General features: G+C 35.8%; 1 protein-coding gene across 7 annotated transcripts in view; it reads left to right on the top strand.

Annotated features, from left to right (window-relative positions):
• LOC120070220 (RNA helicase family protein) overlaps positions 1-26258 on the top strand; it is a 97882-nt gene that overhangs the window by 62766 nt on the left and 8858 nt on the right. For 5 of the 7 annotated variants that reach the window (XR_016531159.1, XR_016531171.1, XR_016531172.1 and 2 more), the window contains 15 exons: positions 3257-3314; positions 3679-3744; positions 4248-4330; positions 4443-4626; positions 6276-6422; positions 6534-6635; positions 6733-6885; positions 9121-9225; positions 10328-10468; positions 10581-10670; positions 10750-10806; positions 12360-12443; positions 22099-22197; positions 22298-22438; positions 22791-22861. Coding sequence is in view for 4 of the 7 variants with exons in the window: in XM_039022092.2 (XP_038878020.1) it covers positions 3257-3314; positions 3679-3744; positions 4248-4330; positions 4443-4626; positions 6276-6422; positions 6534-6635; positions 6733-6885; positions 9121-9225; positions 10328-10468; positions 10581-10670; positions 10750-10806; positions 12360-12443; positions 22099-22197; positions 22298-22438; positions 22791-22861 (1581 nt within the window). In the remaining 3 variants the exon portion in view is untranslated. The remainder of the gene's footprint in view (positions 1-3256; positions 3315-3678; positions 3745-4247; positions 4331-4442; positions 4627-6275; positions 6423-6533; positions 6636-6732; positions 6886-9120; positions 9226-10327; positions 10469-10580; positions 10671-10749; positions 10807-12359; positions 12444-22098; positions 22198-22297; positions 22439-22790; positions 22862-26258) is intronic. The other 2 variants (XM_039022094.2, XM_039022093.2) reach the window with 2 other exon arrangements.

The raw sequence follows: 26258 nt of genomic DNA on the forward strand, positions 1-26258 counted from the left end.
ATCGTTAAAGGATAATGTATTACAAATCCTTGTTGGTCCTTCTTTGAATCCCCAATCTCAATTATTATGATCAAATGCAGTTTAATCCTTTCTTGTTGAAATTTGGTTCGAGAAAAATCAGAGGGGTTTGCATGATAAATCACTTAAGTGGAGCGATCAATTTGAAATTGGAAGGATGAATGCCTCATCCTGGTGTTCTCTTTTTTAATTATTTGCTAATTTTTGTAATTGCATTTATCTTTTCAGCCCAGACGTTAGTTTCTCTTGTACTCTTTGTTCCCAAGTAAGAAGAAGGAAATGTCCCTACTGCATAGATCACCCTGAGTTCACTGGAACTCCAACAATAAATATTTTCTCTATTAATCTTTTAACCTTGACATAGTCTAAAAAAAGACCAGAAGTGGTTTAGATTAATAAGGGCCTCTTCTTTTCTGTTAGTTTTGTATATTATTGAGTAAATCGGAGTACATAATCAACATTTTACAAGGTGAATAAATAGACATCAAGAAACCATTAAAGGAAAATAAATAAATAGAAAATACCAAAAAGGAAAATAATAATTAAGAATATACCCTAATTTCCTTTAACACCCTCCCTCAAACTCAAGGTAGTAGAATGACGAACGACTTGAGTTTGCAAAGAAAACTTCCGAATCAAATCAACAGATCTGGGCTTGAAACAGAAACCCACAAAGAATGAAAACATGAAGTAGGTTGGAAACATAAACCCACGAAGAACAAAAACAAACTTCTGGTTTGGAAACAAAGATCCTCATAGAGAGATCGATAACAAAACTTACAAAGAACTTTTGGGCTGAAAACAAAGATCCTCGTAGAGAGATCGATAATAAAACGTACGAAGAACTTTTGGGCTGAAACAAAGAACCTCATAGAGCGATCTACAACAAAACCCTTGAACAATTGATTTAAAAATTAAACATAAATCCACAAATGCAAAGTGAACCAAAGCAATCAAACAAACCAAATCAGATGAACCAAAGAAATTAAACTAAACCGAACCAAGTCAGCCAAACCAAGTCACTAAACAAATTTTTGAATCGGACTAACTAAACAGAATCAGTTGATGAACCAAAAATGAGTTGAGCAAGATGTTGGATTGATCCTCACCAAACCATGGGTGAACCGAAACGAAAATAGTGAACTGGACGGGGAAAATAATAAACAACCCATTCGGTACAATCGTGAGCAACACAACTTCAACAGTAGATACAAGCGAGCAGCAGCGAACAATGCGAGCAATGACTTCGACGGTAGAGGGTACGGACAACGATGACGATGGTGTTGGAGCTTTCAATTTCAAAAGGGACGGTAGTAGGGGGACAGAAGGTGCTTGGCTTAGCTGTGGGCTCGAGGGGTTTGAACCGCATATGTCTGGCTGTCTATGCGCGTGGAGAGCTAGATCTGGGAGGCCGTGCAAACTCCTTAGATGGCTGGTGAAACTCCTCAAATCAGGGCGACGGAGGACACCTTGGTTGGTGCAAGGGTACACGACGACGCAGATTATTTGGAGACAACAGGTCCGAACAGAGGCAGATCGAAAACCTTAGCAGTGGTGAAAGCTTGAATGATGGCAAAAACACTAGACTGAAAACCCAAATGTGTTTGATACAAGAGATCGGGATTCGCGTGGATTTGCCTCTGTCGAGGACAGGGTGGCGGCTAAAGTTCAATGAGGCAAAACCCTAGTGCTTTGAGAAAAAACCCTAGTCGATGTAGCAGTACAAACAATCGGAATTGAGTGGGCGTGCGATTGTAATAAAGACGAAACCCACATGTGGACTGAAGGAAAAAGACGCAATCTGAAATGACGGGTCTGTGCAAGGGAGACGAAACCGAGTGAGCAGGTCGGCAGCAGAAGAAGTGCAATTGTCGATGGTGACAGCTGAACAGAATGGCGGCTGGACTAACTTTGGTGGATGGCTGAGTAGGGCGGAGGTGGAAGAAACAGGCTGAGACATGGCGATGTGGACTAGGCATGACAGAAAACTATACTAAAACCCTAATGGGCGACGGGTCTGCCTCTATCGTCGTCGATTGACGGAGGCAAAGAACGGACAAGGCTTTCACGGCTAAGGTTCAATGAAACAAAACCTAATACTTTGATACCATGTTAATTTTGTATACTATTAAATAAATCAGAGTACATAATCAACCTTTTACATGGTGAATAAATTGACATAAAAAAACCACTAAAGGAAAATACATAAATGGACAATACCAAAAAGGAAAATAATAATTAGGAATAAACCATAATTTCCTTCCACACTTAGGAATAAACCATAATTTCCTTCCACATTTCCCAGATGAGAGAAGATCTACCCACTTAGAAAGCAAATTTCTGGTACGAGATGAGACCAACTTGTCTCTACCCACTTAGAAACCCTCTCTGCCCCACGAGGGATGATTCTACTTGTAACGTTGGCCAGATGAAAAAAGAAAAAAGGAGAAAGATGATTGCCTTGTCTTAGACCTCTATATGCATAAAACCTACCCCAGGCTTCCATTAACAAGGATTGGTATCTCACAACTCTAATGCAATTCCAAATCCACAATCTTGGCTTATACTCAAATATATTGTTTAAGTTATGATATAATAAAATCTAATTTACCATGACCCATCAACGTAAGCTTTTGGTTTGATTGGTGATTTAATCTAGTGTTAGAGCAAGAGGTCATGCGCTCGAACCCGAATAATGTCATTTCCTCCCTCAATTAATACTAATTTTCACTTGTTGGGCCTTTTATAGATTTTCATGCCCATAAGTTAGGTGGAGGGTTAAAATATTGATTATAATCAAATTTATCTTACCATAAATTTCACCTTCCTTTCTTCACAAATTTCACCTAAGGCAGGCCCTGTTCGTGAACTTTAGACTCAGTCCTCCCACTCTTTCTTATAATTCATAAGCTTAAGTTTTCGGGTTCATCGGTGATTTAACATATATCTCATCCAAATATACCTTAATATACCTTAGGGGTACTATTGTCTCTCGTAATGGTTCTGCCATTTTACTGTTCTGGTAGCTAGGATATATATTTGGTATGGCCTATGCAATACTTGGAATTTTACTTACCGTCATTTACTTTGGGTTACTTTCAGATTCTCCAGATAAAAAGACATTTTTTACCCAAGATGAAAAGAGAGTTGTTTTCCTCTAAAATTTTATCTCATTTCTTCTCACATCGGTTAGTCATTGTTGTTATTATTATTTTACTTATTTTCTTTCCTATTGCAGGAATGAAAATACAAAACTACTATTCTGTACGACGGGGATTCTTCTAAGACAAATTGTGGTCTGTCTTCCTATTTTTTTGATTCCCAGTGACATACACTATTTGAAATTGACACTACATGGTAAAATAGGAAAACAAACGAAATATGATGTGCACCTAACTTATGGGCATGGAAATCTATAAAAATTAAGAAGACAAAAAATTAAAAGTTTGATGACGTACTAGAAACTTATGAAAGTATAGGGACTTATTAGACATAATCTTGGGCATTCAGGTACTAAACTTTTAATTTAACCAAAAATATAGGATCAAATTTGTTGGGTTTTGCTTGGGAAATTAATGAACATATTTGAGCGTTATTTTAGTTTGTAATAACTAGTATCTATTTTCTCAAGTTTTTGCGGTTTATAATTTTGAGTTGTAGGGAGATGAAACTTTAACTGGTGTCACTCATATTATCGTTGATGAAGTACATGAACGGTCTCTGCTGGTGAGTTGGTATTAACTCTAGTCTTATTTATCTTCATCAAAAACCCTTTTTTCTGATGATCAAGACGTAATTGATTTGGACCATACGTTTAATGATGTTCATGCAGGGATGAAGCAATATGTTTTCTTGATCTATGTTCTGTTCCATTCATTTATTCTTGGGCAAATTAATTTTTTGGTATCCATGCTGTAGGATTGATGTCTATTTGATCTCGGAGGTTTTGAAATAGATACTCTAGTCCTTGAGTTTTGGAATATGATTCTCAATAATCTCTTCCATTAGTTGACTTAATGGAATGCTTATGTGGCTGTTAATGAAGGATGTTTTAGAAAAGCCTAAGGATCTTATTAAATTAGAGACTTGATGTCTTATTTTCCCCTTTCCATTTTTTCATTTGGATCCTTAAAACTGAATGAAAGTTCTGTCTCTTGTCTAAAAGTAATGGATTTCTAGCGGTCTTGGAAGATGAAACTATAGTTGACATGAAACTTCATTTTCTACAGGGCGATTTTCTCTTAGTTGTTTTGAAGAATCTGATTAAGAAACGTTCTGTTGAAAGTTCATCTCCCCTGAAGGTTATTCTTATGTATGTTTGCACATCTTATCCAGTCTGCTCATTAGTTATGAATACAAAATATAAATATGTGATATTTAGAGCTTTGGTATCATTCTTCAATCTTAACCCTTTTGATTCTCAGGTCTGCGACAGTAGATTCAAACCTTTTCTCGGGGTACTTTGGTAACTGCCCTGTAATCACTGCAGAGGGTAGGACGCATCCTGTGACCACATACTTTCTTGAAGATATATATGAAAGTACTGGGTACCACCTTGCTTCAGACTCCCCTGCTGCCATAAGATATGAAGTATCAAGCGGCAAAAAGGTACCAGGAGACATATTTCCTATTTTATTAGGGCAATGCCGAAGTTTTTCCTTACAACTTCTATTTCTGCAAACCTGGCTTCAATAATTACTATTGAGTCCTTAAGAAAGAATTATTTTCTTTTCTTAGTCTAAATATACTGTCTTCAGTAAATTTTCATACATGGAATAATTCCCCTCTAGATTTACATATCACGAGCAAGCCACTTTAAGGAATTTTGATTAGGTAGCTCCATTTTCTAATAAAATATTTGCAGATATGTATTTTTATAAAATAACTACGATTGAAGTAACTTTTTTAAAAAAAGAAATTGATTGCAAATATAACATTTTTTTAATAAAAATAATATCTTTTATTATAAATGGTAGACATTGCAAATATAGCTGTATAAGTTATCATTTAACCTTAATATTGATTATCAATATGTTTTATTACAAATGGTAGACATTGATATTCCTAAATCAACGATAAACCAAGACATTGATTGACTAGAATCAATATTTAACTTTTATATTGACCAACTGTAGTCATGGTATTCATTGACTAACATGTAACGGTGAAGTGACAAAGGAGAGAAGTAATATGTTTTATTATAAATGGTAGACATTGCAACTATAGCTTTATTAGTTATCGTTTAACTTTAATATTGGTAATCAATATGTTTTATTACAAATGGTAGACATTAACCATCTTTTATTGGCCTAATGGTAAAAAGGAGACAGTCTCAATAAATGGCTAAGAGGTCAATAGTTCAATCCATAGTGGCCACCTACCTAGGAATTAATTTCCTACAAGTTTTCTTGAGACCCAAATGTTGTAAGGTTTTCTTTTTTTTTTTAATAAAAAATTATAAATGGTAGACATTGATATTCCTAAATCCACAACAAACCAAGACATTGATCGACTAGAATCAATATTTAACTTTTATATGGATTAACTGTAGTCATGGTATTCATGGACTAACATGGAAGGAGAGAATTCTCCCAGAAATCTAACCCAAAGGATCTTATTATGATTTAAATAAGTAATACAAGAGACTAGCCCTCTACTTATAGAAACCATCCATTTATATTAGTCATAACCTGTTTTTAAATACATCTCTTGACGTTTCTTTTTTTTTTTTCTTTTTCCGTTTAAAGAACACTATTATAGTGGATTTAACAACAAACTAAATATTTAAAAGAATATAACCAAAACTATTAAGCTAACTTACCACATCGTCCGTTTTAATTTTTGCTTTTAGCAAGCAATTATATTTTAATGGCTATATTTGTTACATTGTATCTAAATTATGCTGTATTTGCAATTACCCATCCCATTCTTTGTGAAAGTGTCGTATAATTACATGTTTTATTAAATAAACACACATTCTGTACTATCTGCCGCAGATTGTCAATTGTACATATCAAATGCTGATCATAAGCAGTTATATCCTGCTGTATCTTCAGCAGAATCTATTATCACAGTTCCCCCTGCCCCTTGACATGTGTTTACTTTAAGGGATGTTAAACTCTCGATTCAGATCAGATTTTTACTACATTGTGGCATGTAAAACCTCCATTTCTGATATAATTTCCCAGTTGCCTATCGTAGACTATCTTGATTGCCATTATATAGATTTACAACTCTTGTATCATGAAAATATTCAGAGCGCTCCAGTCAATTCTCGAAGAGGAAAGAAAAACCTCATATTATCTGGATGGGGTGATGATGCTTTGCTTTCTGAAGCCTGTACAAATCCTCACTACAATTCAGATTGTTATCAATCATACAGTGAGTTAACACACAAAAATCTGGTAATTTTCTTTAACATGAGATATTCATAGCTATTTGTTTCCTCTTTTGAAGTCAACCCATAAGATAGCTCTAGTTCTGCTGATAAAAGATCCAATTATTTTATTGTGCAGGAAAGATTAAACGAACATGTTATTGATTATGATCTTCTTGAAGATTTAGTGATTCATGTGGATAAAGCTTTTGATGAGGGAGCCATACTCGTTTTCCTGCCAGTAAGTTATTATTGTTTACTCTGTATTTGTATTAATATGTTATTATTTTTGTATTTGCTTTACTTCGAAAATTAATACCTCATATGTTGCATAACAGGGAGTGTCAGAAATTCACTTGTTGTATGATAGGTTAGCTGCTTCATACCAATTTGGTGGACAGGCTTCTGATTGGATTCTTCCTTTGCATTCATCCATCGCATCTACTGATCAGAAAAAGGTGTTTTTACGGCCTCCTTATGGCATCCGCAAGGCAAGTTTTGTAACATGCAGGGGCTATTTTTAAGTATTTTTTATTTTTTATTTTGTCCAAGACTATTGTAGGCATTCTGTCAAATGGAGGACCTAAAGTTCACTTGGTCGCGGCAAGTGAAATTGTGACATTACAGAACAATCAATCATATTAATGATATGCATGATTTTTTGCAACCCAACTGAATTAAACACAGAAACAACCCTTTCTGACAAATGGAGAAACTCCTCAATCGTCTCTCATCTGGAACCTTTCTATTGTTCCTCTTGTTGCAAAGACACCACAAAATAATACACCCCCCAGCCTACCACAGAAACAACCCTTTCTCATGAAAAGGCAAATGGAGAAGCTCCTCAATTGTCTCTCCTCTCTGCAACCCTTTCTATTATTCCTCTAGGTGCAAAGACACCACAAAATAATACACACTTTTCATTGATGAAATGAAAAAAAGACTAATGTTTGAATTACAAAGAAACACTTGAACTAACAAGAACTAGAACTAAGGATCAGTAGGTACACCCGACTATCTCAACTAGGTTAACACACCCGTAGCACCCTCATCACATCGCAAAACAAAATATGACAATCCAATAAAACTAAATGTCGTAGAGACATGATTACATTGATTGAATGAAAGCATTCCAATTAAGACAAATATCTTGAACTAAATAATCAAAGAATTTCCTAGAAAGGGAGCACCAAGAAGAAGCTTTGACTTGAGCAATCTCAAAAACTATCAAACCATTGAAGCGATTTGTATGCTTATTTCTCTCAAACCAGATTTCTGACAAAGCTGCTTTGACAGCATTAATCCACAATAGAAGTGTGAGCTTTTAAAGAATGACCAATTATAATCTGAGTCACATTCTCCTTAAAACCATTGAAAAAACCAATTGTAGATTAAATGTTGCAAACAACTTCCTTCAGATTTTCAAAGAAGATTGGCAATCAAAGAATAAATGCTGGCTGTCTTCAGAATTTTCCATACACGGGGCAAATTGATGGCAAGAGAGTGTGAGTTGGCAGCTTCCTTTGAATAGCAAGGGAACAATTGAGAGATCCAAAATTCATTACCCAGATTATTATATTGATTCTCCTTGGACAGCTTGAATGCCATAAGTTTTTGTGCAACTTACCATCCATTGGGGAAGAAGAGTTTAAATGCTTGAATAATGACTTCATCGAAAACACACTTGAAGCATCTAAAGACCAATATCTACCGTCCTGTCTTTCAAAACTATCCTCTTTCCTTCTAATAGTAGCAATAGATTCTGAAAATCCAACATCTCTTTATCTCTTCATCTTTTCCTTCTAAAAGTTGATTGACCATGATAAAGTAATTGGATCCCAATGATGAAAAACCGAGCCATTAGGAGTGAATGTATTATGAATAATCTTGGAAACAAAGCACTCAAGGAGAAGAGTTCAACCAACTGTCATGGAAAAAGGAAATTCTAGAGCCATTGCCAAGATTAAAGGATGCAAACCTTGCAACTTGTTGCCAGGCACAAGATATTGTAATCCAAGGATTTCTGAGTTTTCTTCCTTCTTTTCCAGCCGTGTACCATTCAAAGTGATCACTCCCATGAATACTCTTTATTACCCTACACCAATAAGCTTCTTTATCATGCATAAACCGCCATTCCCATTTCACCAACTAAGCCACATTTTGGTTTTCTAGATCACCAAAACCAAGACCTCCATGCTTTTTTTGTACTATATAAAATATGAATATCATTAGGCCAATTTGGCTCTTTCATGTTGCTCTAACCAAGATGTGGGTTGAAACCAACTGACATTCATCGGTTTGATTGGTTTCTAGAATTCTATATGCACCCCTAGTTTTTTTTATACCTGCATATATTCACACGAGAATGCTATATGATTTAGACTTCCGGTAGGACTGTTGTCCTCAAGCTAGGTATAAGAGAAGATGTTTTCTTATTCTGTGAGTGATTGAGAAATGCTCAATATATACAAGAGGATTATCAATTAATGTGCTAAAATTAAGTTATCCATCTAATCCTATATGGAAAGAACAAATTACTATGTACAAGGAAATAATCTTGAACTAATTCTCTAATTTAGAGCTGCATAATTTAGCTGGAATGCTATTTGTTCAGTTTTGCCTATTCTTCTACTTCTGTACTTGATTCGACCCAGCTTTTCTTTTGCTCCTTAATGTTTTCCATCTATGGTGTTATTTTGATGATTATGAAATATCTTGGAATTCAGGTTATAATAGCCACGAATATTGCAGAGACCAGTATTACGATTGATGATGTGGTTTATGTGATAGACAGTGGAAGGCATAAAGAAAACCGTTACAATCCTCAGAAGGTCATACTCTTCTTGTATTACCATAACCATAGTTGAAATTGGGTGGTTGTGGCATTCCGCCTATATATATTTATTCACAAATTTGTCTATATTTGCGATTTTGAGAAATCTATGGGCCTTTTATTTTGGCGGCTTGGAGTTTAACGCAGTTGGGTTTTTTTTTTATTTTTTATTTTTTTATTTTTTATTAACCTAGAAGACCTTTGTTCTTTTAGTTTTCCTTGGCTCCTACTTCCTTCAAGTCTCTTTTGCTCAGAGCTCTATGTTCTTGGCCTTTATTTTTGGTGTTTTGTTTGGATTATTATTTTTGTTTTTCTTGGGGTGATTTTGATTTTGTTTGAATTGTTGTTCTTTCCCTCGGTGGAGGTTTATATTTTTGAGGACTAGTCTCTTTTCATTATTTCAATAAAATTTTCTCGTTTCATGTTAAAAAAAGAATCATCTGATTGCTATTTTGCTATTCACTATGAGGTGATTGACAAGCTAAAGAACTAAATAAAAGGCAAACTTTACACAGTACTGTTTAGTTGGTAAGCCACGGAAACTAAGACATGAAATTTTGAAGTAGAATAGAATCTTCTGGTTTTCCATAAAGAAAAGTTTGAAGAAGACCTTGAAAACAACTTCTCTTGATTTTGTCTTGAGTTGGTGCCCAGTGGCAACAAAGGAAGCCTTTGGCAAGCTGGATTCTTATAAGGCAACCTACGAGGATTTTTAGTAAAGGGAAAAATATGAATCTGTATTGATTTTTTCTCAATCATATGAACTTATAATACAATTAGAGTATGTGATCTAACTACAAATACTTGAGAGCTAATCTAGTCTTCAAAAGGAACAAGAGAACATGTTGATATTGTTAAATCTAGTGGTAAACCAAAATATACGGGAGAGATAAAAAGTCATTTCTGTTAAAAATAAGATTAAAAAGATAATTGGTTTGGTGGGAATGGTAGAACTATCAGTTCAAGATAGCATTAAATAATTCCTTTTCCTAATAAAAGATTAAAAAAAATTGATGCTGCATTTACCATGAAGTTATTTGGTTTTTTCCATATTATTCTAGTCTTTTGTTGATTATTGTCTTTGAATCGGTCACATGTAGAAATTATCAAGCATGGTTGAGGATTGGATTTCTCAAGCAAATGCTAGGCAGCGGCGAGGAAGAGCTGGACGTGTGAGACCTGGTACTTGCTTTTGTTTGTACACACGTCACAGATATGAAAACCTCATGCGCCCTTTTCAGGTATTTGTCTGCAGTGAAGTTTTCTTTTAAAATTTCCATCGCTGTTATCAACTTGTGCTCCTATGGATGTCATTTTTCTTAGCTATTTTGTGATTCTTCTTTATGATCATAGGTCCCTGAGATGCATCGGATGCCCTTAGTGGAGTTATGTTTACAGATTAAATTACTTTCTCTAGGTTATATAAGGCCGTTTTTATCAAAGGTGAGTATTCTGGTATCTCCAACTCCCTTGATGATATTGTCTATAGGTTACAGTAGCCAAATAATTGTTTTTCTTTCAGGCTTTGGAACCTCCTAGAGAAGAGGCTATGGCATCAGCAATATCATCATTATATGAGGTACCAACTATCTTTATCGCCATTATTTATTTCCTGTTGGCTGATGTATACATATTTCCTATCATGCGTCGTTATTTGATTCACATTTTATAATGAAAGGCAGGATTTCATGTTCCAAGTTGGGCTGCCTTAAAGTTAGAAGCTAAATGTTAAAGATACAACTCAAAAGCCAATATGTTTAATATGAATCAAGTTCATTGATAAGATGAAATGTACATGGAGATGGACAGGACCTTCCTAGTCCTGAATTAACAAAATGATATCCAATCGGAAATATCGTAAAAAGGGGATAAGTGCACAAATGTTTGGAATTATTGATCTAAGTGAATCCTGTGAAAGAACTGTTAAGAAATTGGAGCCCGAATCAGCAAAGGCCCAATACTTCAGTAACTGAAAAATTAGTAACTGCTTCATGGGTTTTCTTTTGTGGGTGGTTTTGCTGAATGTGTGTGAAAAAAAAAAAAATGAGAGAAAAAGGAGCAGAGGGCAGGGAGAAAATCAGAGAAAAACGAGCAGAGGGCAGTAGCATTTTACTCTCTGCCGAGGGTATTATTTTGCTGAAGAAGAAGAAGAAAACCTTACTAATTTGAGGTGTTTTCTTTGGTGTTATTTGTGTGTGTGTTTTTCTTCCATTAAAGAGTTTGAATGCTATTGTAAGAGTGATTCATGAGATTTTTTTTTTGAGAGAGAAAAAAGAGATTATTCTTCGAGTGTTGTAAACTCTTGGGTTTTTCTCCGAATCATTTGTAGTAGAACCTCCATCGGTAGCAGAGAACCGGATGTAGTCCACACTAAGTGAACCAATAGAAGTTGGTGTCATCTCTCTTCCCTTTAACTTGATTTAGGATTGTTCTTGTTGTTTGAAGCTTAGATTATTTATATATTCTTTTAAGCCTGAGAATTTCAAATTGTTTATTCTGCTGTGTTGAAATTCAAATTTGATTTGGGATTGCTGGATAATATATAGTCTGAATTGGGTTAGCTTAATTTGGACTAATATGGTATTATTTCCTATCAAGAACTAAGATTTTTCATAGCATATACCTACATGCCTCATTCTTTTTTCTTTTCTTTTTTTTTTTTTTTTTTTTTTTTTTTTTTTTAACAAGAAACAAGAGGGATGTATTATCAAGGTAGAGGATAATTACAAAAGGAAACATTAAAACAATGACACCACCAAGAAGCATAAAGCTGAGCATAATCCCATAAAACAACATAAAAAGGGTGTTCTTATCTTAAAAAAAAAAAAATTCTTTTGCATTCTAACCAACTTTCATTTCCTTCTCACCAAGATTCTCAAAAAAATAGCATTCCATTACATTAAGCCACGGAATCCAGCCCCTATTCTGAGCAAAACCATACACATGAGGATGATGTTTCTGAGGAATGAGACTCAAAAGATAGTTCGCTTACTTTGTTGTAAACTTGTTTTAAAATACTTCATTAATGCATTCCTTTGCACAAATATGACTTTTTCCCCTTATTTAGCATAATGTAATATTTATGTGCCGGAGAATACTGATATCCTGTGCTCCCAATCATCAAATTTTTAGGTGGGGGCTCTTGAAGGCAATGAAGAATTGACTCCTCTTGGACAACATTTAGCAAAATTACCTGTTGACGTATTGATTGGGAAGGTATGCATTCAATAATTTATCCTTTTGTAGTATATATTATTAGATATGGGGTTCCATCTCAGACCAATTGGTAATGAGAGGAGTAACCCATCTATATTATAAAGATGGTGAGATCCTTTGATTTTTTTTTCATCATGGGATCCTCAACATTGCCCCTTAAGATGGTGCATCTTTTGGGTTCACCATTCTTAGATGAGAACTCAATATTTTTAAGGATTGAAAGCCCGTATGGGCTCAATGGGTTTTGATACCATATTAAATAACATAGGTTCCATATCAAAACCAATTGACAATGAGGGGAGTAGCCCATCTATTTTATAAATATTGTGAAGTCTCCCGATTTTTCCAATGTGGGATCCTCAAGGTTCAACGTAGATGAATAATTTTGAGTAGAGAGAAAGAACTCTTTTTAAAAAAACTATTCTGAATATGTAGTAGAAAATGAACAAACCAAATACATATTGACTATCTCAGTCTTTTAGGAGTGGAGAATCTTGACTGAATTCTTGTAAAAAATGGATATGGGGCTTGTGTTGTTGGGGAGTTGCTTGTCTAATCTAAAAGCATGATAAGTTTCAAGTACTTTCTAGGAATGGGGAATCTTGATTAAATTTTTGTGAAAAATGGAGTTAGGGCTTGTTTGCTGGAGTTTTTGTCTCTTGTTAATGATTTTAAGTTCAAGATCAGTAAAAAGTGTTGAGTTTTTCCAACTTAAGGGGTTCTATGAACTAAATAATTAGTTTCCTGGGTTGATTTCGATAGAAAGCTGGAGGTAGAGGGAGATAGGTATTGTTGTTAGATGAAAAATCATCTCATTGAATGTTAGGGTCTATTAAGAACTCAAGACTTGAGCAATCCAACCACTAAGGAGTAAAGGAACAGACTAGTTCAAATTTTAGAAGCCAACAATGCCCTCACTGTAGAAGGACAATCTAATGAGAAAATGAACAGCCTAATGGTGAAGGATAGTTGCAAACAAACAATCAAATCTAAGGAAAAAAATGCCTCCACCAAAACTTAAGATACCAATGGATCTGGGTGGAAACCAAACATATTTGCCAGATACTTGACCGAAAATACCATATGGCACTCACCAAAAAAATCTCAACCTTGCCAGTGAACAAATAGACTAGGATCGTTAATTTGTTGATAGGAGGTAGGAGTCGAATCTTCTTTTTCTCCATTTTTGATATTGTTAAATCACCACGAAACCCAAAACTTAAACTAATTGGTTAGGCTAAATTTATTTATATCAATACCTTTAACATTCTCCCTTTAACGCCCTAGGCCCAAGATTCAGCACCCGATGGCCCTGGTATTCCCCTGCATCCTTTACAACCTGATAAAGTTATCCTTGTTTGTTTTGAATGCTTCTAAGATTGAAGATTATCCCCACAAACCGACATGGGCCCTTTTAGCATGCTTTGTCCTCCCTTACATGTATCCTTGGGAAATTCCCAGAAGGTCACCCATCATAGTATTACTCCAAGCGAAGCATGCTTAACTATATAGTTCCTATGATTAAGCCACCGAAAAGAAAGGTGCACCTTGTTGGTATAGGTAGTAACTTTCATATTATTTTGTGTCTTTCTTAACCATATTTTCATATCCTCAGGATCTCTTTCATTTGGATGTGATCTCAGTTCATTCATGTCCCTCTCCTAAACTCTTTTGCTTGGTTCATCCTTGAACCGCATCTTACTGGGAGTAGTTCCGCTCTGATACCATCTGGTATGCTTTTACTTTTTCATTTGCTAATATAATATCTCTAGATAGAATAGAAACTGACCGAATATATTGTAAAGGTTCTATTTCTAACCTAGTATGTCTCACAAATACTGATAATATAAACGAATGTGACGAGCCAGAATCTAATAATACTAAAGCATAACGCCCCGAGTTTATAAGGGAAACAAGAATGAATTGAGATCACATTTGAATGAGAGGGAACTTGAGGATATGAAAGTGTAATTTTGAATGGAATATAATATTCTTTTTCTCCAATACTACACTTATATCGGAGAAATGCTTAGTACATAAAAGGAAATAATACATGAAAGGAAAGAATTATAAAGAGAATAAAATAAAATCATTTATTACTTTACACCTAATTATCTTATTTACAACCAACACTCCCCCCCAAGCTAGTGTAAATATATCTTCCATTGCCAACTTGGAAACCATTCTATTAAACTGTACTTTGGTAGTCTTTAATCAACACATCAACAATTTGTTCTGTTGTGGATTAATGTAGTGAAAGCTTTGCTCGTTGAACTTTGGTTTGAAAGAAATCAAAGAGTGTTCCATAACAAGGTAACTCTTTGGTCTGCTCGTTTTGAGGCTGCTAGGCTTAATGCTTCCTTGTGTTGCTCTCTTTCTAAAACAATTTGTTTTGTGCTCGGAAGATACGGAACACAAATCACACGAGTTTCAAGTTTCTCGTATGAAGTGTATCGATTTCATTATGTTTTGTCTTATCATGTAGAACTGGATTATAGGCTATAGAAATAGTAGCTTTGTTGTCACAGTATACGCGTATAGGTGTCTTTTGAGAGACCTTCAATTCTTTTGGGGATCTTTTTATCCATATTTCTTCACATATGCCATGAGCTAGAGCTCTAAACTTTACTTTAGTACTACTTCTGGCCACCCACATTTTGCTTTTTACTACGTCAAGTGACTAAGTTATCGCCAACAAATTAACAATAACCTGAAGTAAACCTTCTATCCGTACTACTTCCTGCCCAATCAGCATCAGTATAAACTTCAACTTGGAGATGGTTGTGCTTTTTAAACTGTATGCCTTTTTTCGGAGTTCCCTTTAAATATCTCAAGATTCTATATGTTGTTTCAAAATGAATTGATCCTAGTGAGTGCATGAATTGACTTACCATGTTTATTACAAAGGCAGTATTTGGACGTGTATGGGACAAATAGATGAGTCTTCCCACCTGTCTTTGGTACCATTCCTTATCCTTTATTTCTTCATCTTTTGCAGCTTCCAATTTCAAATTTAGTTCAATAGGTATCTTAGCTACCTTGCACCCATGTAAGTAAATCGAATAATATATTTTTTTTTGGTTCACAAAGATACTTTTTTAGATCTTGCAAATTCCATTCCTTGAAAGTACTCTAACGTTCCTAGGTCCTTGATCTGAAACATACTTGCAAGTTTTTCTTTTAAAGTTGTCAATTTTATTTCGTCATCACCTGTAAGAACATCATCGATATATACTATCAATATCGCAGTTTTGTTATTTGCAGAATGCTTGTAAAAAATGCTTGTAAAAGATCATATAGAGACTTCTTTAGTCGACATACTTTGTTCTTCCCAAGGTCAATTTCAAATCCCAATGGCAAGCTCATAAACCTTCTTCTTCAAGGTCACCATTGAGAAAGACATTTTTTACATTGAGCTGGTGAAGGGGCCAATCAAAATTTGCTGCAAGAGATAATAATACTCTAATGGAATTAATTTTAGCAAGTGGAGAAAAAGATTCTAGATAATCGATCCCATAGGTTTGAGTGAATCCTTTTGCAAGTAGCCTTGCTTTATATCTTTCAACCTTGCCATTAGTATTAGGTAAAAACCCATTAACACCTCACCATTTTCTTATCTTTCAGCATTCATCTCTTCATAACAGCTAGTTTCCAATTTGGATGATCTAACGCTTCTTGTATATTCCTTGGGACAAATAAGTTGTCTATCCTAGAGGTGAAAGCTTTATGATTATCTGACAAATTTTGGTACGAGATATAATTTGTAATGGGATATTTAATGCATGTTCTAGTACATTTTCTCAAAGCAATAGGGATATCAAGATCATAGGCAATGGGTAAGACAGTTTCCATGGTTGGAGGGAGATTGAACAAGGTATTTTCAATGACAACAGGTGAAACAAGAGTGGAAGATTGGTTACTTGGAATTTCAAAATCATCCCTTGAAGTATGAGATTGGATTTGTGACAAGTTAGCTATTTGGTCCTTGTTCAGTTGATTGAACCTTTTTTTAGCATAAACGTTAAACTTAGGATTCAGATCATTAGAATCTTTTTGTAGTAATTCTCCCCCTGAATTAGAAGATTCTATACTTGGCATTGAAGAACTAGCAAGACTAAGTCAAATAACATTTGGAAGAGAAACAGATACGTCCCAAAAATTATCGTCCTTTAAATTTGGTGTTTATTCTGGGTGAAAAAAATTGATTTTCCAAAAACGACACATTCATACTCACATAATTTTTTTTTTTTTTGTTTCGAGGATCGAACCATATGTACCCCTTTTTGCTAGAAGCATAGCCTAGGAAAATACATTTAATAGCTCTAAGATCTAATTTTGATTGAAAATGATTAGGAAGATGCATATAGCAAATACACCCAAAAACTGTAATAGGTAAATCATTGGACAAATGAGTAGTTGGAAAAAAAAATCTTTCAAAACAGCAAGTGGAGTTTTAAAATTCAAAACTTTAGAAGGCATTCGATTTATTAAGTAGGTAGTTGTGAGAATTACTTCCCCTCCACAAGTATTTAGGAACATTCATAATAATCATTATTGCCTGAGTAACCTCTAGTAAATGTCTATTTTTATATTCTGCAGTACCATTTTGTTGAGGGGTGTCTCAATAAGTGGATTGGTGAACAATGCCTTTATTTAAAAAAACTCACTCAGCTGTTCGTGGAAACATTCAATGCTATTATCTAAATGTAAAATACCTATTTTTGTTGAAAATTGGGTTTCAATCATATTATAAAAACACGAGGAAACATCCTTCACTTCAAATTTTTTTTGTTAATTGACCCAAGACAAGCTAGTATGATCATCAATGGAAGTCACAAACCAATGTTTTCGACTATGGGTTACAATTTTAAAAGGACCCCAAACCTCATTGTGAATTAAGTAAAATGGTTTTGAAGATAAGGTTTTGGTGAAAAGGAGGAGCGATGACTTTTTGCGAAGATGCAATTTTCACAATTTAAATAAGAACAGTAAACTCCTTTAGGCCTATTTGGGGTGCTGAGTTGAGATATGATGTCTGGAGTTCATATGTCTGTGTTTGGGGTGCAGAGTTGAGTTCATATATCTGAGGTATCTAGTGCAATATTTTGAACTCTAAATAATATGCTTTTATTATTACTATTTTTGTGTTGAAACTTTTTATTCAATAATTCTACTCATCTTTTTTTTAATAAAATATGGATTGCAATTTTTTCTTTTAATTTTTAAAGCTTTTCTTTTTCTCTTTCTTTTTTGCGTAATAAACAACAATTAACCCACTACATTTTCTGCAGAAATATTGTTAAATAAAATGAGAAATCAAAGAGAGATTAAAACTTTTGATTCCTAATTTTTTTCCATGAATTTCATCTTTCTTCTTTCTTTTCCTTCTTTTTCTTCCTGTTGTTGCTTTGTATTTTTAATCTGTCGTGAATCTTTTTTAATTGAATCTCCCCCATCTTCTTAGCAGTCAATGGAATGCCACCACATTTCAACAATTTCACTTTCAATTCCTCCAAATTTGGTGGACCACGGAGAACAAATCTCTATTTTTCACTAATTCTTGCTACAAAATGTTCCAAGAAAAAAATCTCCATTTTATGGTTTTCTTTTTTGTTATACGTTACATAATTTTCAACTAAATACATACTTTTCCAAATATTCTTAACACTCATTTGATATGTGAATTCACTTAAATAAAAATATGTTTTACATATATCTTTGTATCAATATTGCACTTTATGTGGATAAAATACTATTTTTTATATAATCAGCAATCCTAAAACATACTTTAACAATCATCAGCCTTATAATAGTCAGAAATGGTTGTTGAAGTTAATTATCAAAGATGATTTTCGCTGGAGCTTGTAGTCGGAGGTGGTGGTTGGAGCCTGAAGTTGGTCGCATGATGGTGGTATTGGAGTTGGTCGTCGAAGTTTATCATTCAATGTGGTTTTCGGAGCCTTGAGTTGGTTGCGCAAAGGTGGTCGTCGAAGTTGATTATTGGAGATGATTTTCGTCGGAGCTTGTAGTCGGAGGTGGTGGTTGGAGTCGAAGTTGATTGCATGAAGATGGTATTGGAATTGGTTGCTGGAGCTTGTCGTTGGAGGTGGTTGTCGAAGCCCAAAGTTGGTTGTAGGAGTTGCTCGCTCGAAGGTGGTCATCGAAGGCGGTTTTCGTTGGAGTTTGTAGTTGGAGGTGGTTGTCGGAGCCTACGAAGTGGTTGTCGGAGGTGGTTGCCAAAGCCTAAAGTTGGTCGCATGAAGGTGGTATTGGAATTGGTCGTCGGAGTTTGTCATCGGTGGTGGTTTTTGGAGCTCGGAGGTGGTCGCGTGAAAGTGGTCGTCGAAGTTGGTTATCGAACATGATTTTCGTTGGAGTTTGTAGTCGGAGGTGGTTGTTGGAGCTCGAAGTTGGTCGCATGAAGGTGATTGGAGTTGGTTGTTGGAGTTTGTCGTCGGAGGTGGTTGTCGAAGCTCAGAGTTGGTCGTTGGAGTTGCTCACTCGAAAATGATCATCAAAGTTGATCATCGAAGGTGATTTTCGTTGTTAGAGTTGATCGCCAGAGTTGGTCTCATTGGAGTTTTTTTTTTTTGGAGGTTGTTAGAGTTGGTCATTGGAGTTTTTTTTTTAGGCGGTTTCCAGAGCCTAAAGTTGGTCTCATGAAAGTGGTATTGGAGTTGATCGTCGGAGATGGTTTTTGTTGCACGAAGGTGGTCGTCGAAATTGACCATCAATGATGATTTTTGCCAGAGTTTGTAGTCTGAGGTGGTTGTTGGAGCTCGAAGTTAGTCGTATGAAAGTGGTATTGGAGTTGGTTGTTGAAGTTTGTCGTCAGAGATGGTTGTCGAAGCTCGGATTTGGTCATCGGAGTTGCTTTCTCGAAGGTGGTCATCGAAGGTGATTTCTGTTGGAAGTAGGTTGAGGTGGTTGTCGGAGTTGGTCATTGGAGTTTGTTGTCAGAGGTGATTGTCAGAGCCTGAAGTTGGTCGCATGAAGGTGGTATTGGATTTGGTCATTGGAGTTTGTTGTCAGAGGTGGTTGCCAAAGCCTGAAGTTGGTCGCATGAAGGTGATATTGGAGTTTGTCATTGGAGTTTGTCGTCAGGGGTGGTTTTTGGAGCCCAGAGATGCTTGCTCAAAGGTCGTTGTTGAAGTTGATTATCGAATATGACTTTTGCCTGAGTTTGTAGTCAGAGGTGGTTGTCGGAGCTCGACGTTGGTCGCATGAAGGTGGTATTGGAGTGGGTTGTCGGAGTTTATCGTCGGAGGTGGTTGTTGAAGCCCGGAGTTGGTCGTCGGGGTTGCTCGTTTGAAGGTGGTCATCAAAGTTGATCATCAAAGGTGATTTTCGTCGGAGTCTGTAATCGGAGGTGGTTGTTGGAGTTGGTCATCGGAGTTTGTTGTCAAAGGTAGTTGTTAGAGCCTGAAATTGGTCGTCAGAGTTGGTTGTGTGAAGGTGATCGTCGAAGCTGGGTCACTAGAGTTGTCATCGGAGGTGATTTTCGAAGCCCGAAATTGATCGTCAGAGTTGGTCACGCAAAGGTGGTCGTCGGAATTGTCATCGGAGGTGGTTTGTCGGAGTTGCCATCGGAGGTGGTTATCAGAGCCCAAAGTTGGTTCCCTAGAGTGTAATAATGATAGTCCTCTTTCAATCAACACAATGGGCGAGTGAATCAACCAGCTGTCACAGATCTGGCGAAGAACGTTGAGCTGGAAGGACAGGGCAGCTTATGAATCTGGTTGTCATGTGCAAAAAACAGGGAACTTCATGATCTGGACATCAGAGGGTGTTCGAATGGGTAGCTGGATTGGTCAGGTTTGGGCGTCACGATGATTCACGCTAACAAACAGATGAGCAAGGCATGTGTGGTCTGGTCGGTGGCAAAAGTTGGATGGTCGTCGAAGATGGCTTGTGAATGTCAACGAAATCCAGAAAAAACACACTGAATCGAGGGAAATCAAGCGACCCGAGGCTGAGATGCACTGCCTGACAGAGATCCAATCTACCGACAGTGGCAGCAAACATTGGAGACTGGCAGCAGCGGCTTTGTCACTAGGTTTTTTAGGGTTTAAAACATTAGGATTTTTAGGGTTTCAAAACATTTGGTGCTCTAATACCATGTAATTTTGAATAGAATATAACATTCTTTTTTCCAATACTACACTTGTAAGATACATAGCCTTCATATATAGAAGAAAAGCTTAATACATAAAAGGAAATTATACACGAAAGGAAAGAATTATAAAAAAGAACAAAAATAAAATCATTTATGACTTTATACCTAATTATCTTTTTTTACAACCAACAGAAAATATGGTTAAGAAAGGCTTAAAAAAATTGAAAGTTACTACTTACACCAACAAAGTGCACCTTCCTTTTTAGTGGCTCAATCATAAGAACTCTAAAGTTATGTGTGCCTCGTTTGGAGCAATCCTATGTTGGATGATCTCATGGAAATTTTCCTATGATGCATGTAAGTGAGGACAAAGCATGTTGAAAGGATCCGTGTCGGTTTGTGAGGGATTGTAGTCTTCACTCTTAGAAATAGTTCAAGACAAGCAAGGATGACGTTGCCAGGTCACAGGAGACGCATGGGAATGTCCGGGCCATGAAGCACCGAATCCGGATTCCAAATCCTTGGCCTAGGGCATTACACTCCCTCATTTGTGGGCTCAAAAATTTATAGAAAGAATCAACAACTGGAAATGTGAAAAATAACTTACAATATAGGAATTCAAGCCTAGGGCCTCCATTCCGATACGGACTAACTAAAAATCAAATTCAATCCTCAGGGCCAAACACCTTAAAGACCAAATAGCAAAGACCAAAAGTGTGTTTCACCCTAGATTAAACGATACAAAATGTTCAATGAAACAACCTTCAAAAGGACATAGAAAAGCCTGAAAACCAGCTAAGTAAAAGTGGCTAACCAAAGGAAATAGACCAAAGAGAGAATTAATAAATGAGAAGAACCTAACGATAAACAAGTATCTCCTCCTAAACAACCAGAAGCCTGAAATGATAAATCCTACATTTTTTTATATATCTAAATGAAATGGACTTGCCAGATTACCTCGCTCCATTTCTTGTGTTTTTATAAAGCTCTTAGAGCAATTTGTAGATTCAAGCTGTAAAAGGGCTATTCAGCTCTTAAAAGGGCTATAAGCTCTTAGATATGTTCTTTTTGGATTATTTTTGCAGCTGCTTTGCTTCTTGGTTTGAGTGGTTCTGGCTTTCTAGGTGGTAGTTTTTTAGTTGATTTCTTTACTGCTTAGTTTCTTTTGTAATGTTGGTGGGTTTTTAGTTGGTTTTGGTGGCTTCTGTTTTGGCCTTTGTTTGGTGGTTGGCTTTTTTCCCTTTGGGAAGTTTTTCCAACTTTTTGTATCCTTCATATAAAAGTAAGGGAGATCTAGAGAGAGCCTTGGCATCAGTGAACTCCTGGAAGTGTATAAGCTGGAATATATTTCGGAGGCTGTACACAATTTGTAGGAAGTAACTCGTTAAAGCTCGCTGTTGATTTTCCTTCCTGCTTAGTTCTCTATTTCTCTATTTGACCTGTCTCTGTCTGCTGATGCATGTCATGTGCTTGTTGACGCATACATCCTCTGCAGGATGAAAGTTAGGCTTGGCTCACTGTAATTTATTCCGACTGCAGATGATGCTATATGGTGGAATTTTTGGTTGCTTGTCTTCCATCCTCTCAATTTCAGCATTTCTGAGCTACAAATCTCCATTTGTTTATCCAAAAGATGAGGTCCAATTGTCTGTGGTTACTGAATTCCTTGACGTTCTCCTAACTTGTCTGTTCAACTGTAAACATTCACAAAATAAATAAGTGTTTCAATACTTTTCAGAAGCAGAATGTTGAACGAGCTAAATTGGCTCTTTTGACTGATGATGGACATGGTTTGGGTGAGTCATGTGGCAATGACAAGCAATCTGACCACCTGATTATGGTGACTGCATACAAGAAATGGGAAAAAATTTTGCATCAGGTTAGATATCTTGTACTCTGTCCCTCATTATGTGAACTCTCATGTCAACTCTACTCATTCAACCTTAGCTTGAAAGCATATTGATGAAGTTAAAGTTGACATTTTTTTTTTCTGGCTTCTTCGGTGACTCAAATGTGTTGATCACTACAAGAAATTGGCATAATCCACTGTTGATAATTTTTATGTTCATTCTGAAGAATACAACCCTAGTTTATAAGCTAAGAGTAGATCTCTTAGCGGGCTTCCAGCCTATTATTTTCCTAATATCTGAGCCTCTGAGCAAAATAAAGCTATCCTCAATTGATATCTCCACATCGATTGATATTATATCATGAGATTATTATTTTTGCAGAAAGGAGCTAGGGCTGCACAGCAGTTCTGCAGATCATATTTCTTGAGCAGTTCGGTGATGTACATGATAAGGTACAATCTTTCACTTGTGATCTTTGACAATTACTTGAATCTGGTTGGTTGAACTGCAAACGTGTCACTGGTTTTCAAATGCATTTTTCGATTCTTATCATAGGAGATTTTCCTTCCTAATGTAAAATTCGTTGATGTTGAGAGGTTTCCATAAATGTTACATTCAACCTTAAATAAGTTCGGTGAGGGCCAGATGCATTCATGTCAAACTTCTTGGAAGTGCCTTTTTCTTTTAATTAGTAGAATTTGCTTTACTGTCATGAAAAGGCGATAAATAGATGGGAGAAGTTAATAGCTTTTTGTTATATAAGAAACTGAATATGATTCAGTGGATTGATTCCTCAGAATTTCAAGATTAATCTTGGTGAGCTATTGCGGTGAAAGATCTTCTTCTATTGGTTTTGCCTTGTTTGAGTTAAGGCATATAGAATATGTGTTCATCTTCAGATATGTATTCAATTGGAATGTCCTTAATTTTTCTCCAGTATTTAATCTTTTTGATAAATTTTGTTTCTAGCCTAGTATTGGCTAGTTTGAAGTTTTTATTTTGTTTCCTCTGATGTACTTTGAGTTTTAGACTCCTCATTATATTAATGAGTAGTCTTTCCTTTTTTTTAAAAAAAAAAAAAAAGAAATGGGAGGCTTCATAGAGTTAGAAACAGAATCACCAATTAGTAAACGGAATTCTTGTTCAGAGGTAGAGGTAGGGATAGGAACCCATGTGAAGTTTGGTCCTTAATGAGATTTCATGTGTCCCTTTCGACTTCGATTTCGAAGCTTTTTTGTAGCTATTCGCTTGGTAACATTTTACTTAGTTGGTACCCCTTCCTTTAGCAGAGATGTTTTGGTGGGCTTGTCTTTTTTGTATGTCCTATTCTTTCATTTTTTTCTCAATGAAAGTTGTTCATAAATAAATAATTTTTTTTTTTTTTTTAAAAAAAAAGAAAAAGTAAACAAAATTCTAAGAGTAATTTCAAAAGTTTTAGAATTGAGAGCCTAGAAAACAAGTAAAGGATTAGGTTATCTCATAGCTGATGCTCGATTTTTCCACATCATTAAAGACTCATTTTCTTTGGCCAAAATATCCAGAAAAACGGGGGTTCTCATGGCTCTCTCTGTTCTCTCCTTCCCTCCACCCTTTTTAGCTTAGTCTTGTTCAATGGCATGACTTGCCGATCTTCCTCACTCCTTCCATCCTTCACCATCAACAGAAAAACTTTCTCCATAGATTTTGGAGTGGTTTGTGCATCACTGAATCTTGGAAAGACTGGTCCTTCACTCTTTCCTTGAAGAAAGGGACTCGCCCATGGCTGAACTCAAGTTTCACTTCAATAGTCAACACCCCGCTCAACCAGGAATTCTTTCAGAAAAGCCACATGGATGAATATGACTAATGGGTAGGAAAGATCACCACCCAGAAAGGAGCAGATATCATGAAGCTTGACATTACTGGAGGGTTAAATAAAATCCTCCTCCCTGGGAATGGATGGATTAATTTCATCTCTCTTATTAAGGAAACCAATCCGCCACCACCACCAACCATTTATATCATGATTTCATACAAGTTCCAAAAAACTCTGTTTTGGCACCTATGACCCTCTTCACACCACTCCTACAGAGGCCACATATAAGAATCCCCCCTCCCTCTTCTTTCAAGCTTGCTGATTTCTACCCCGACAAAGCCATCATTATTTACGGAGAAAACTTACATGATGATTGGTTCGATATCCTCGTTGCTATTTGAAGAGAGGTTACCTACTTTGGATCGATTAGTTCTCTGCAACCAAACAAAGCCATCCCTGCAGTGGAAAAGAAAGAACAAGGACAAACTCTTTGCAACATCAAAGGCCGGTTCCAAGGTTGTAAACTTAAAGATAAAATTCGAACAGTGGATTTCTAAGGCTTTTTACAAGGAGGTGAAGGTTCCCTTTGATGAGGGATGGATTAAGATCTGCAACTTGTGATGTAGCCTAAGTAGCCACAAGAAATCCTCCAAGAATTAAACTTGTGAATCTTTTATTAGAATGATAATGTGCTTCATTCAAAAGTTAAAGACTTCTATTTATACAGTTTATTATAAAGTGAGGGTAAAAAGGAAATTAACCTAGAATATTACTCAATTAACCTCATTCTTCTTACATCATTCTACCCCTCAAAAAAGAAAACTCGTTCTTGGGTTTTAAAAAAAGTAGAATTGAAGCACACAAGGAATGAACAAAAATATTATGATCAAGGAGAAAATTCGAGATAAAAAATCCAACATTGCCACGAAAAGCTAAACATGTTTCCTTCAAGCGCATCCAAAGCCGTAATCAAAGGGCCAATCACCAAAAGCAACCTTCCAAAGAGAGCCTCTCAAGAATCACATCTTTTTTATCATTTGCTTCAAGTTCTTCGACGTTTCGGTAATCGATTTTCGACGCATAAGTGTGTCGTTTTTGCTTGATTTTTTGACTTCCACCTCAATGTTTAGAGTTACGGTGTTCGATACCTCCTTTTCATCTTCTTCATTGGATTTTTCTTATTCACTTGAGATTACTTCTGAATCAACATCTTCAAATTCTTCTTTTTCTTTTACTTTGTTCGCATGATTTTTGTTCCAATCACCTCCTACATGGGTCTCAACAAGATTTTCCTTAATTTTATCTTCAAGTTTATATTTGAAAAGTTTCCAACCGTGATCTCTTTGTCTTTCTTCAGTATACGAAATCAATCCATTCTTGAACTCTTCCAAATGAATTGATAATTGATTCATACTTTGAGACAACTTTCCAATGAACGTTGGAGTTCTTTTGTTGTTTTCTCTTTTTTCTCGAACGCTACATGATCAAAGTAGTCATTTTGTTGGATTCTTGAATATGTTTCAATCTCATAGTAGGTATAGGACTTATTCGTTGATTTTCTTGAATAGGAATCGGCCTTTCTTGGAATAATTTCGAGCTTTGAACATTATTGGCTTGTAAAATTTCATTCTTGATTATTTTTTAATTTTTTTCTTTCTTTTCTTGAATTTTAAAGGGTTCCCCGTTGTTTGGCAATGAGCATAGCACTCAAAGCTCCCTCTTGTGATCAATGTCACCAAAAGTGTTCTGGTCTTCTATCGGTCACAGTCAATATTGGCCAAGGCGGTTGCTCTGATACCAAATTAATGTGGCCTAAGTAACCTCAAGCAATAATCCTCCAATAATCATACTTGGGAATCTTTTATTAGAGTGATAATGTGCTTCATACAAAAGGGGAAGACTCCTATTTATAGAGTTTATTATAAGTGGGGTAAAATGGGAATTGACCTAGAATATTATCCAATAAACCTTGCCCATCATGGTTTTACGATACTTTCAAGCTTATTGGAGGCTTTTGCGGTGGTTACAAGGAAACATCGAAGAAGACTTTGGCA

Source organism: Benincasa hispida, chromosome 1 (genome assembly GCF_027475165.1).
Source record: "Benincasa hispida cultivar pf3 chromosome 1, pf3_genome.v1.1, whole genome shotgun sequence".
Classification (NCBI taxonomy): domain Eukaryota; kingdom Viridiplantae; phylum Streptophyta; class Magnoliopsida; order Cucurbitales; family Cucurbitaceae; genus Benincasa; species Benincasa hispida.